Raw genomic sequence first — 13,231 nt, 5'->3', positions numbered from 1 at the left:
TTTTTTTCAAAAATGACAATACAATTTTAGAAGAGTCAAATCTAATTAAAAGTTATTTGTATAGAGAATAAAATAAATTTTTTATTCTTAATATTTGTAATTTTTTTAAGATATTTTTAATGTTTAATTTTATTTAATGGTATTTTTAATGTTTTTTATGTATTTAATTTTATTGTATTAAAACTATCTCTAAATGTTGGAATATTTTTAAAAAAATTACAATTATTAAAAAAAAGGTATAATTACAATTACAATTTTTTTTAGTTGATGGGCTAGGCCCAGTAAGTAAGGAGAGAAGTCCACATTCTACAAGCCCAGCTGGAGACGAAGGTGGGTCGTCTCTGATAAAAAGGCAAAGTATGCGGCTTAAGCTTCGTTAGAAACCCTAATTTCTCTTCCTTCGCACCGTGTTAGCTGCTGTAAGGGTTTCAGAAGCTGCCACAGGTAATGACTCTCGCTCTCTCATTCAAGCTTCATCACACTCTTCTGCTTTCTCCGAACAATTTCTGAACTCTGTGTGTATTTTTGGGATCAGGAAATGGCTCCTAAGCAGCCAAGTTCGGGTCTGTTCGTCGGAATGAACAAAGGTCACATTGTCACCAAGAAGGAGTTGCCTCCACGTCCCAGGGATCGCAAAGGGGTAAGTTTTGTTCTTAGAATTTTGAATCTAAAATTTGTAGCTGTTAGATTGTAGTGCTGTTATTGAAACTCGTAATTTACCTTGTGTTTAGTTTAGCATAACTGTAATAATAATCAATCAAATTAAGCATATCGCTGATATTCCAATTTCATGTAACAGAAAACAAGCAAGAGGGTGCACTTTGTAAGGAACCTAATCCGTGAGGTTGCTGGTTTTGCACCTTATGAGAAGCGTATTACTGAGTTGCTCAAGGTTGGAAAGGATAAGAGGGCGCTCAAAGTTGCTAAGAGAAAGCTTGGAACCCACAAGCGTGCTAAGAAGAAGAGAGAGGAGATGTCCACCGTTCTCCGCAAGATGAGGTTAACGCCATCTTCTTTTTTCTCTTTCTTATGCTTACTATATCTACAATTTGCTCATTGATGCTCACGTTATTCTGTGCAGGGCTGGTGGAGGTGGAGAGAAGAAGAAATGAGTTTTATTTACTTTATTCTGTTTTTACAGGAAGAGGATCAATGTTTTGGTCATTTTTAGCTTTGTTTTTTTGTTTAATTTGTTTAGTTCAAGTTGTTACTCTTTTGACATATGTTTTGTTTAAACTGAGACATCATTATGGAAAGTAAGATCGCCTTAGTTTGTGTTCTACTGCCAATTTGTGCGGAATGACTGATGTCAAGTGTCCCAATAGCTTGTGATAAATCATGTGTGTATGTTAGCTCACAACACCGATCGAATTATCTTCATGGGATTGGAAAATTGCAATTTTAATGAGATAATCCGGTTTTGTTCTTAACCATTATCAACTGTGAAGCATTCTCCACCAATTGAGACAATATAATAGCTCAACCCAAAGCTAGTTACCAATCCCATCACCGCTACTAATGACGATTCCATACTTCCCCCAACTACTTCTAGCATTCTCCCATGATTTGCTCTCTTTTTAACTCAGTCGTCATCCTTCTTCAAAGCTCGCAAGATAATATATTACTTATTGGTCTCTTTTTAACCCATTCGCCCTCATCCCTCTTTTGAACTCATTCTCCCATGATTTGGTCTCTGGCACTGAACGAATGAGTGATTTGAGAACTTGCAAAACAATCGTACACATTTGTAGTACAATATATTAGTATAGATGTATTATTATATCAGCACTCTGGGCTTTGGAGATTTTTTTCTTAATAATGAGACACTGAAAGTCTGAAACTGATGACAAACTCGATATATATTTATCTAATAATATAAATTACTGATAATAAATATTGATACTTCTTGATGATGATGATGATGATAATAATAATAATAATAATTTTCCAAATATACCAAACTATATAACATTATTCTTCCAAAATAACATCAAGGAGATTGAGAGTTATTATTTTCAAAAAGATGAGTGATACATAAAGTATTAATGTCGAGTAAAAATAATTTAAAAACAAATATATTGTTACTATATCTAAAATTGTATACTAAGAATGTTATGAGATGTATTCATACAAAGCATTTAATTAAAAATGATAGCAAATATGTGATAACAGATAAGGATGATGATGATTATAGATTAAAGAAGCACACAAACACTATGTAACATGTATAATAGTCCCACAGTGGCACATCGGTAGAGAGAAAACGAGGAAGAAGGGCTCGTATATCTGCATCTTTGAGACCAGAGCGTGATTAATAGTGTAACGATTAGTTCTTGTATTAACAAAATTATCCAAAAATACATGTAATTATTGATATTGATTATTAGATATGACTCAGAAAAGGGAGTGCCATTTTATGAAAGGACTATGCTATACAAGAGTCAAAATGAGTGTGTTTTTTAACCACTTTGTTTAACTGGGATAAGCTCCAATGAACTATGCACACAGGGTATGAATAAATAAAATGTCGTGGATCTGGATGATAATTAAAACTGAAAACTAATCAAAGTTTAACTCGATAGCATTTAGCTAGTTTAATCTTCTTGCTCATAATGTAAACTGCCAATTTCCTTGTCCACAATTTATGCTTGTTTATCCTCTGTCATAAACTCTTTTGACTTGTTCTTCACACAAGGTTTTGCTCATTCCAAGTCGCTTTCAGCCATTTGATGATTTGAAACTTGCATTGATACATATCCCTTTACTCAAGTTGAGCTATGTACAAATGACAGATCAGTTTTAATAACAAGAAGCACTTTGGAAGAGCTAAAGAGGCAACATAACTTACCAATGCTGTTCCCTAACCATACTTCTCTGTGCCCAAGTCATTTGAGACTTGAGAATTAAACACATGTACATATCAGGCATAGTGTTAGAGAGAAGCATCAGCAGGGTTCAACACACATTTTTAATTTGGGCATGCATTTTAATCAGGCAACAAAAAGCAGATTACCGAGAAACAAAATCTTGCCTTGCCTGTATCTAATGTGGTTAAATTTTAAGATTTTCTGAATTTCGAAAGAGTAAGCTAAGTCTTACATCGCCAGCATTCACAAAACAAGCTCACATTTTATAGCTAAACACACAACCAATAGGGCACGACCTTACTTGAACAGGATCTGTTCTATAGGCTCGTACATCTGTATCCTTGAGTTCTAAGGAGGCAGGAACTAAAGTCTGGTGGATGAACAAAGACTGTGAGACCAGAGCGTGATTACTAGTTCAGATGCATGCCAGCTGAACGGTGGAGGATCGTTCTTGCCACGACCGTGGTCAAGATGGTCTTACGGTGTTCTGACAGACCCAAAATTTTTTCTTTTATATCTTTTTCCCAAAGCAGAAACAGTGTCGTTCAATAATTCCGCCATCCATTGATAATAAAGTGTAGAGCCAGGTAAAAAATTTAAAATAAAAGCAGATTTCGTTACATACTGCCATGGAAACTTTGCGCAATGAAAACGAAAGAAAGGAGGAGAACGGGAACACGGCAGGCAAAAAAATTTGGACCATTTCTCGATTTGTGCGTGTCATCCTTGCGCAGGGGCCATGCTAATCTTCTCTGTATCGTTCCAATTTTATCGGATGTCCCCGAAGGGACGAGCCTTTACATTCGCCTCTGATATATAAATTATTGGTTTCTCAAAACTCGGGGCGATGTGAGACTTGTTTGCCATTGAGAGCAGCTGAAGAATATCAACAAGTTCTCAACCTCGCTTTATGGAAAATGAAGGAGGGGATACAACTAGTTGTGTGGTTTCTGTGTTCATTTCGGTGGTTCTGCCTTGTTGGTGGTTGCATGCATAGCCATTTCAGGTTATCCTTCTTTTATTCCTACTGCTCTTAATTTTTTATGAATGAACAAGACAAATTAGTAACTAGTAAAAATAGAATGAAAAGGCTATAATCAAAAGAAATTGTCCTCCAACAACCAACATAAGCAACTTCAAATTATCCTATAAATATAATCAAATCTAAAATTTTTCACATAATAAAATAATCAATTATTTGTGAATGTACACCACTGCCAATATGTCTCAACAGAAACAATCAAGATCTGACTCATGCTATAAGGTGTTTAATTTGTTGCAATTATGCCATAAATTAAAAGCGTTTTAACTAAGTGATTTAATTAATTAATTAATTTTGGAAAAAAAATACTAATTAGAATTGAAAAGAAATTTTATTATTAAGTTATTAACAATATTATAAGCACAAAATGCGTGTACTGTGTATATCTGCATTAAGAGACTGAATATCTTTCTTTCTTCTTTTCATTTTGTTTTTTTTTATCAAAATATCAAATACAAACACGCATGTTAGAACAGTTGATGTAGCTGCCGATGTGGGTCTGTTGCATACCAATCATTCTGTTAAAGTCATAATCAGTGAAAAAATATTTATAATGACAACAAAAAGGAAGACAAGGAGGAAAACACCCAAGCCATCTACTTCTCTCTTCTCTCCTCTCTCCTCCGTAAGTGGATAAGGCTCCCACTATTTGAAATAGAAGCCAAATATTGTTATTTATGATGTAATGCAATTATTTTGTTCGTGGATGGAAAATTTTGTATCATTTAATAATTGATTCATTTTGTACCTTACATTACTCTTGTTATTACTATCTTAGCAACAAATAACTATCAAGGAAAGATCTATGAAAACGAAACAGATTTCATTGGGTATGGATTTTGAAGTCACTTTCACATCAAAATTTGAAGAACCAACCACAAAATATAATTACTCTTTAAATTTCTTTCTATCTATTATATTCAGTATAATCTTGAATTATTGTTTGTCTAATCAATAATCATATTTAGATATAGGTAAAATTAGTTTGAGTAATCACTTTCTGGAACAAAATGAATACCGATATGAAACTTTGTCAAAAAGTTAACCATAATAAATGTGTTACCAAAGAATCCTAGCTTTATCTCATGATAAATAAATGGTAACTTACACTTGGGGTCATACATACCAAGGATTGCTAATCCTTTCATCTAAGTTTCTTACAAATTGAGATCATCTTAACCAAAATCTCCTTTTTTTTTTCTTTTTTGTCCTACCTTCCTAAGATCACAAGAACCTAAACATTTGAGTACAAACTTGAGCTATATACAGCTACTACTTACTCCCCTGAGCTCTCGCATGAGCTTCCAAGATGGGAAGTTATTTCATGCACCAAAACTCTTATTATGTTACTTGCTGATGATCTTGAAACATCTATGCACTCTTGTAGATCTGCATCACATGCTATCAAAACCCATTCATGATCATCATCAAGGTACTTGATATCAAAAGTACCTACTTCTAGTTTCAACCTTTTGGCAACTTCTTCTTTCAGTTCCACAATTCCACAATTCAAAGAAACCCTAAACCTTATGATATCTTCTCTATATGTTGCCTTAATAGTGACAGTCTTCATTTCTTTTCTAGATGCAAAAGGTGTCACTGTCTCCTTAAGGGGATCCATGCATTGTTTGGGAGCCAACCCAGAAAATGGAGGATTAGTCCGGCAAGGTTCCGGGGCCATGTCCTCCACAATTGCCTCAGCTACAGAAGGACATAGGTTTCTCAAGTCTTTAGAACTTCCGGCATCTTCTACTAGCATTCCTCCGAATGGCTCTTGAAGTTCTGTTGCCACCATATCAGGCATAGCGCAAGTCGTTGGGTAGCTCAGTGTATTATTCGGCGGCTGCATTGTTGCCTCTGGTGACCTTAGACCAACACATTGATCATTGTTTGATGTAATGAATATATCTTTTACGGGCGAGCTTTCGATAGGAGGGCTACCATGGCATGAACCATGAGAAGTAGGATTTGTGCTATCTGCACTAGAGCAACTCTTTGCTCTAGGCCCCTTTGTTTCCTTCCCTACCTCCCGAATAGAACCGCTTTTATCATTAACCATTTTCTCGAGACACTGTGCTCTGGCAATTCTGGTTGTTTCTAAAACTTTAGAGGCATCTAATTCATTTTCTCTTATCTGAGGTTCAGTTGGCGAGGCTTGCTGGCTGAACTTGTTTGGAGTAGAATGCTCAGGAAAGGGAAGAGGACTTGTGCTCAGAGGATTCAAAGTGAATGCTCCTTCGGCACCTTGGACTGATTCAATAACACGCTTGAGCTTGGACAGGGAACGGTTAACTTTGTTGATCTTTCGAGATGGCCAACGGGATATCCCATGCTGCCTGCAGATGCGCTTCATTGTAGTGGGGCAAACTGCAAAGCAAAAAGATCTATATTTATATTTATATGACAAATTAACAAAAGGCCAGGTTATATTTCAGAGCATGAACATACCACCAAGGCTCTTTGCAGCATCCTTAAGACTCCCAGCAAAATAACGTTGTAGAACTTCAAGACTTATTGATTTCTCAGTTTTCCCACGTTTCCTCTCTGATGGCTTATTTGTGTTTTTAGTTTCTAAGGAGGGTATCTGATCACCAATACTCCCTCCATCATTACAGCCCATCATTATTTTCTGCAACGACGGATCTTGTGCCAATTCCTCCCTCACATTTGGTGAAGCATCCTGTCTAACTGGAATAGATTCAAACCTCAGATGAACTCCTTCAATTGTTGCTTCAATAGTTTCAACCAAAGCATTCTGTTCAAGTTCAACACCAGAAGCAATCTTAAGGCTCTGGAAATGTTGTTTCATTATTGTCAATATGGATCCCAACAAAGCCTTCTGTTCGTTAAAGTCTGTGATCCTAGGTGGCAGAAAAAACTCTAATACATAGTCATCATCTCCGGTGTGCGAGCTTCGCAAACAGATTGAAAAGGAGCTAGTTAACCCAAACATGAGAGCATAATGAACTAAAGGGTAATCAATTTTGCAGAATCGGGTAATGTTCCTGCAGAAGCTCATGCTATGTGAAGAAAAAGCCCTGCCAGCAACCCCTTGACCTTGCTGTAAGTGATGTTCGACACAGGCCTCTCGGAAACCCCATAAATGAGCATCTATGATATAGAATGCTATATCAGTTGTAGACATGCAAACTTTCCCCATGCAACTACCATCAAAACTTGAACAACTTTTCTTTAGGCCACCTCCATGGGCCAGAACACTCCGATGCCTACATGGAACCCATGTTTGCGCCAAAGGTAAATTGTGAGTTTCGCAAACCACTGTCAATATCTCCAAGATCTCTGCTAGCGCATTCTGGCGGCCTTCATTACAAATCTGATTTAAAAGCATTGCCAAGTTATATCTGTGAGAACAGAGGAGTAAGATATAGAAAAAACAGTAACAACTAGCTTTTGGAAAATGTTACATATGCATGAATGATGTTAAATTCACCTGAGTGTATTGGTGGCCTAAAATTTCTGAACTCTTCAAATTCACTGCCTGCAAGGAAAGGAAACTGACATCACATGACTGAGGAATCTAGATTCTAGAAGCATCTGTAATCACATAAATTTTCTAACATGCAATATGCAAGTATTATTTTAACATTTTGAGCTAAACAATTAGCCATGTCAAATTGCAAGGTTGAGATAAACTGAACCTCAAGAGCTCTGCAAATTTTGTCAACTTCAGGAGCATAGTTAATCTTCTGTGAAGTCATGATCAACTCCAACACACCTACACAAGACTGCATTGAAGGTTCAAAGACAGGCAAAGCCAAGGTACCGCGGACATTGTAATGTTGTGCATGATCTCTGCGAGGATACTCCTTAGTAGAATAATACTGAACATCAGGTGTCCATTCTGGTACTTTTTGCTGATAAACTCGACCAGGAAGTCCAAGACTTTCTTCTTTCTCTCCATCCGCCGAAAACACGTACATCAGGGACACCGTTCGATACTGGTGGAGTCCATTACTATGTGGATCAAGAACAAATGGTTGACCTGAAGTTGTAAGCACAAACCTATTACCATTTCTAACAGGTGCCCAAACCTGCGCCAGAACATTCTGTTCTGTCAACTCTTTGAAGTATCGAAGCGCTTGTGTCATCCTTTCCTTTATTACACAATATCTATCCAAAATTTCCAATGGTGGCATAGCCACAATGGGTGGCAACAGTTTCTTGTCTTCATCATTAGCATTCTCCACTGGTTTTTCAGTTACTGAGTTTGAATCACCTGGATTTAGTAGATTCAGTTAGAAACAAATGCAGACACCAGATGAAATTGGACTTTGCTGTGAAAACTTGACGGTTATGGTTTTAATACCTTTGACCTCAACATCATAAGATGTCTACAACTTCCAATCCAAATCCACATATTATGTCAAGAGAAAGAAACAGAGAGTTTTGTTTAGTTCTTGGGAAAAAAGATATCCCAGTATATATATATAAAGTTCAAGAGAATCCCCGGTGTATATATTGTATGAAAGTATAAAATTTTATATAAAAGAATAAACTGTGGATCATAATACATTTTGAAATCAATAAAACCATCTTACAGTGAATAGGGCAATTTAAGAAAGTTGAAAAGTAAGCTGAAGAAAAAGGGAAGCAAAAGCATACAAGAGAATATCTTGTGGAAATCAGAGAAAGCTGGAGCTGAAGCAAGAGTGTTGTTGTGCCTTTCATCTTCTGCATCAGAGAAGAGCCAAAGAGGAGAAGAAGGTTGTTCAGATGAGATTGGGAACAGAAAAGGTGACATGGGGTTATTGGAGACGAAGGACAAGTGATCCAAAGGCCACGAAGTTTCCAAGTCCAGATCGAAATCCATGGCGGAAGGAGGAGGAAGTTGAGGTGGTGATTGTTGTTGTTGTTCCTCCTTTGACTTTGGAGAAGCAAAGTCTGTTTTATCTTCTTCAGATTCTGACATTGTTATGTTGCTCTGAATCTGAGAGTGCTATGTTGTGGAAAAGCAAGAAACTTTGTGCTTGTGCCGTGCGTGAAGTGTGACAAAGACTTCAACTTTGTGAAGACCAAGTTGTGCAGAGCATAGAAGAGATGAATGGTGATGACGATGACGATGATGGTGGTAATGGCATAGAGAGTGTGATTCCATGTCAATTTTTTTCTACCTTCAATGCCTCTGCCACTTGCAAGTTACGACAAATTATTATTATTAAAATATTCAGTAAAACTTTAAACTTTTTAATAATTAAAATCATTTTTAATAGATTGATTCAATTTATTTATTATATTATTATTTATAAAGATTATTGCACCTATTTAATTCATTAAAATTTGTCTAAGTTAAAAGAATGTTAACATATTTTATTACCATTAAAATATGTTTTTCATGTTATTTAAATGTTTATTAATAAAATTAATAATTTTTGAATTATAAAAAGAATTTTTCTCTTTCGAAATAATAAAGTTAATTATTTTTCTTTTCTTCCTATTGTGGCTCCAACTACCCAAAGTTGTGCACTTGAACTTGTCTCTGTCTTCTTCTTTTTTTTATTCAGTATTTTAATATCCATTCCCACTTTTTCATATTGGAGGAAGGAGGACTAAAAAGGAAAGTAAAGGATTTTTTTTTTATGTAGGATTGTTCAAGAAGATATGGTTGACCCAAACACCAAAAAAAAAAGAGGAACAATAATAAGTTAATAACAATAAAAGGATAGATATGGAAAGAAAATGAGAATTGTCTTATGTGGCTGTAAGCCTGTAACTGCTGAAGTACTTTACTTGTTTGTGTTGTGCTCTGCATTTTCCATCATCTGATTTAGAAAATAATTAATCAATAATAATAATAATAAATGGGTGGCACATAGTTGAAGGATTGTGATGAAAATCTGCTGATAGTTTTGTTGCCACATTGATGTTCATATGTTCACATCTATCTGGTCCATTGCTAGCTGGCCACTGCTTCATATTCCATCAAAGATGCTTATTTTATTTTATTTATTTCGTATATATTGTGAACTCAATCTCAGAGGCGAATATTTCCCGAATTTTTTAATCCATTCTCTCAATAATTCTTTTATTGAAGAAAAAATATTGGATTACTCACGTGAATTGCAATCTCGGGAAAGATGGCATTCCAACCAATGACAACTGAACTGAACTCAACTAAAAAGATTTATCAAAATTATAGAGTTACCATTAGCAGGTTATTTAAGAAGAGCTTATTAATATTCAATTTAACATCTTAGTTCTTAACTAAAAATTAAAACTTTAGTTGGCTTAATCCCACAGAAAGCAATAAGGTGCAATCATGAATTCATGATGCTTAATTTGCTGTCTACAATTACATAACAAATATAATCATACACTTACTTCAATATTTTATTTTAATTTATAATATCATATTTAAATTATATTCTAAACAATTAATTTATCACATTATTTCTATTATAAAATTGGATAAAAACTTATGTAATTCTATAGTTAATTTGATGCAACTTAATTTTTTTTTCAAACTTTAACAACTATAAATAAAATTCATCATACCATTATATATAACTGAGAATAATTTATTTTTTAATTCTTGCAGAGCAATTGTCTTAATAGTATATTTATCTGCTTTACAAGTTACAACTTACTATATTTTCTTAAAATAGTGATTAAATAAGTGGGACTATTCAAATGAGAAAATTATATTAAAATGAAATGGTTGAAGGTCAAAGTGCAAATTGGATCACTTAATTGAGGAGGCACTTGTTTAATGAAGATGTAAGATTCATGTTTGATTCGGAGTTGTCAAAGAAAGGGTTATTTTATACTTTTCTTTTTGCAGATTCAATGGTTGAGAAATAAATAAAGGAAGAAAACAGAGGGGAAGATTATTGAGATGTAATATTGTCTATTTGAGTAATATGTAAATAAAAATAGAGAAGTGTAAGGGGATAGATTTTAGAATTTGTAGTTATCAATTAGTCATTATTAATATTTTTAATGGTGTAAAATTATATTTAATGGTGTGAAATCACTTTTTTTTATAATTAAATAATGACCAAATTTTAATAAAAGTGCTGACTTCCTAAACTTTCTCATAAATATATTCTTAATGCGTTAATAGATCATTAGTGATAAAGAAAGAATTGAATATCTTCTAGATCACATAAATATGTATATACTCGCAACAATAAATTAAAATTAATTATTAATATAAAATATATATTAAAATATAAAATATACATTAAAAAAATTAAATTATATATATTTATATATAAATATATAATAATTAATTTTAGTATAAAAAATAATTTTATTTTTTTGTCTATTCATAATATAATATAATAGATGTGGTGCATTGATAATTTCTTATCCTGCTCTAATTTTTATCTCTAATTTAATACTATCAAAAAGCATAAATTACCTGTACATTGAGCCAAAATTATGTAACTTTCGTTGTAAAAAATTAGAACACACAACAAAATGTAATTAATTAAACTAAGGCTATGTTTGATTGGAAGAAAAGAAATAAAGAAGAAGGAAACAGAAAAAAAAAAAAAGAACAGAAAAGAAAGAAATTGAGTGAATTTTTATTTTCTTTAGACGTGTTTGGATGAAAGAAAAATATAAAAAAAAGAAATATTATAAAAAAATAATTTTATTTTTATATTATAAAATATATTAAAAAAATAAAAAAATAATATTAAAAGTGATAAGAAAAAATAAGTCTTTTCTCTCTTTTTTTTAACATTAAAAAGAATATTTGGTAGATTCCACTAATTTTTTTATTTTTTATTTTTTTAATTTTTCTCTACAATCAAATAATGAAAAATAATTATTTTTTTTTATTTTCTTTTCAAACAAATATAGTCTAAGAGTGAATTTGCCAGGTATAATAAATTAATAATAGAATATTTGAAGCAAGTTCAGGGTGCGCGATGGATCCAACTTAAAAAGTGTAGTAGTATTTTTTTGTTCATAAAAATATATATGGAATTGAAGAAAAATAAAAAAGAAAAAGACAAATTCATCACTTGCTGTTGCTGACGTACTCTAACTTTTTAAGTTTTAAATAAAAATGCCGAATTTATACATATCATAATATATAAGCCTCCGTCAAATAGAAATTAAAGACGATGGAAAGTGAATTAGAAAACACAATCTAATAATTAAGGACACACACAGCATGGTGCCATACTGCCATGGTTACAATTCATAATAAGCAAAGTCAACACAAAATTTGCTGACCAAAGGAACCATTAACGATATATAATAACTTAATCAAGAATGTTCTTGCAGGTCATAATCCAGACATACATGTGGATAACATAATTCCATCAATTTCCTCCAATTGGGTTTAACTATTTCTCATTGAAACTTTATTTAATTTTGAATATATATATATTATTCTTTCTGTTATTTGTAGGGCTAGAAGTGAATCAAGCCAGCTCATGAGCCAGCTCGAACTCGACTTGTTAACACCGATAAACTAAGTTCGTGAGTTGGTGAGCCAAGTTTGAGCCTGAAATTGAACTCATAAATTAAATGAGTCGAGCTTGAGCTTGGATAAGTTCAGTTCATTAGCTCGTTAACTGGTTCGATTATATATATATATATATATATATATATATATATATATATATATATATATATATATATTATAACAATCTTAATTATTTAATATTTATATTTATTTTTTACATATAATTTTAATATAAGACAAATAAAAAATTTATAATTTATTGATAGATAAACAATATATAAAGTTAATCTCTTCAAATATTTTTTAAAATATATAAGTTATAATTTATTGATATAGAATTATAGATTATGTATTTATGTTTCTCTTATTTGAGCCAGCTCGTGAGCTCGAGCCAGCTCGTGAGTTTTTAGTGAGCCGAACTTGAGTTTAAGAAATAAGCTCGATTATTAATGAGTCGAGCCGTGAGCCAAGCTCAATTTTCATGAGTCGAGCTTGAGCTTAGTCTAGCTTGGCTCAGCTCCACTCACTTCCAGCCCTAGTCACTTGCCCTCAATAATTATATAATCAACATTATTAACACCCCCCTTCTTCTTTCTTTTAAATCAATTTAAAGTTATAAACACGTACATCTTCTATTTTATATATATATATATATATATGGTTTGTTATCATTTTTTATCGTAAATTATGATGTAAGATGAGTTATTTTTTATTTTTAAAACAAAAAGAATGATTAAAAACAATTACATTGTGGTGATTCATTATCTTTGCACACACCTGAATTATATACAAAGTTCAAGTATGTTTTGCACAGATATAGAGATTAGCAGTCTTAATTATATTTGAAGATACGTAATTTTCCTCGCCTCAATCTTTACATGC

General features: G+C 32.9%; 2 protein-coding genes, 1 non-coding gene and 1 pseudogene across 4 annotated transcripts; 2 read left to right on the top strand and 2 right to left on the bottom strand.

The window, feature by feature from the left end:
• Window positions 1-313: 313 nt before the first annotated feature.
• LOC107619206 (large ribosomal subunit protein eL36x) lies at window positions 314-1,289 on the top strand. Its single transcript, XM_016321448.3, has 4 exons — window positions 314-444; window positions 536-640; window positions 800-999; window positions 1,082-1,289. The coding sequence occupies exons 2-4, from the start codon at window positions 539-541 to the stop codon at window positions 1,110-1,112; spliced, it is 333 nt and encodes a 110-aa protein (XP_016176934.1). The 5' UTR covers window positions 314-444; window positions 536-538; the 3' UTR covers window positions 1,113-1,289.
• Window positions 1,290-3,158: 1,869 nt separating this feature from the next.
• Window positions 3,159-3,364, top strand: LOC148546948 (small nucleolar RNA U3; annotated as a pseudogene).
• A 191-nt stretch (window positions 3,365-3,555) lies between these two features.
• LOC148546947 (U6 spliceosomal RNA) lies at window positions 3,556-3,658 on the bottom strand. The gene has a single exon (XR_015901978.1). It is a non-coding gene; the product is annotated as a U6 spliceosomal RNA (small nuclear RNA).
• A 1,308-nt stretch (window positions 3,659-4,966) lies between these two features.
• Window positions 4,967-9,084, bottom strand: LOC107618129 (protein NLP7). Of its 2 annotated transcripts, none has more exons than XM_016320083.3 (5): window positions 8,533-9,084; window positions 7,569-8,146; window positions 7,361-7,408; window positions 6,358-7,243; window positions 4,967-6,276 (listed from the first exon to the last, which is right to left on the bottom strand). In XM_016320083.3, exons 1-5 carry the CDS (start codon window positions 8,837-8,839, stop codon window positions 5,186-5,188), a joined length of 2,910 nt encoding a protein of 969 aa, XP_016175569.1. In that variant the 5' UTR covers window positions 8,840-9,084; the 3' UTR covers window positions 4,967-5,185. The 2 variants fall into 2 exon arrangements, with proteins under 2 accessions (XP_016175569.1, XP_088354312.1); XM_088498186.1 differs by having other exon boundaries at window positions 8,237-8,893.
• Window positions 9,085-13,231: the final 4,147 nt, after the last annotated feature.

Source organism: Arachis ipaensis, chromosome B9, assembly GCF_059453495.1.
Source record: "Arachis ipaensis isolate K30076 ecotype BB chromosome B9, ASM5945349v1, whole genome shotgun sequence".
Lineage (NCBI taxonomy): Eukaryota > Viridiplantae > Streptophyta > Magnoliopsida > Fabales > Fabaceae > Arachis > Arachis ipaensis.
Note: the sequence above shows the minus strand (reverse complement) of the source record. Positions and strands in the feature narration are given on the sequence as shown.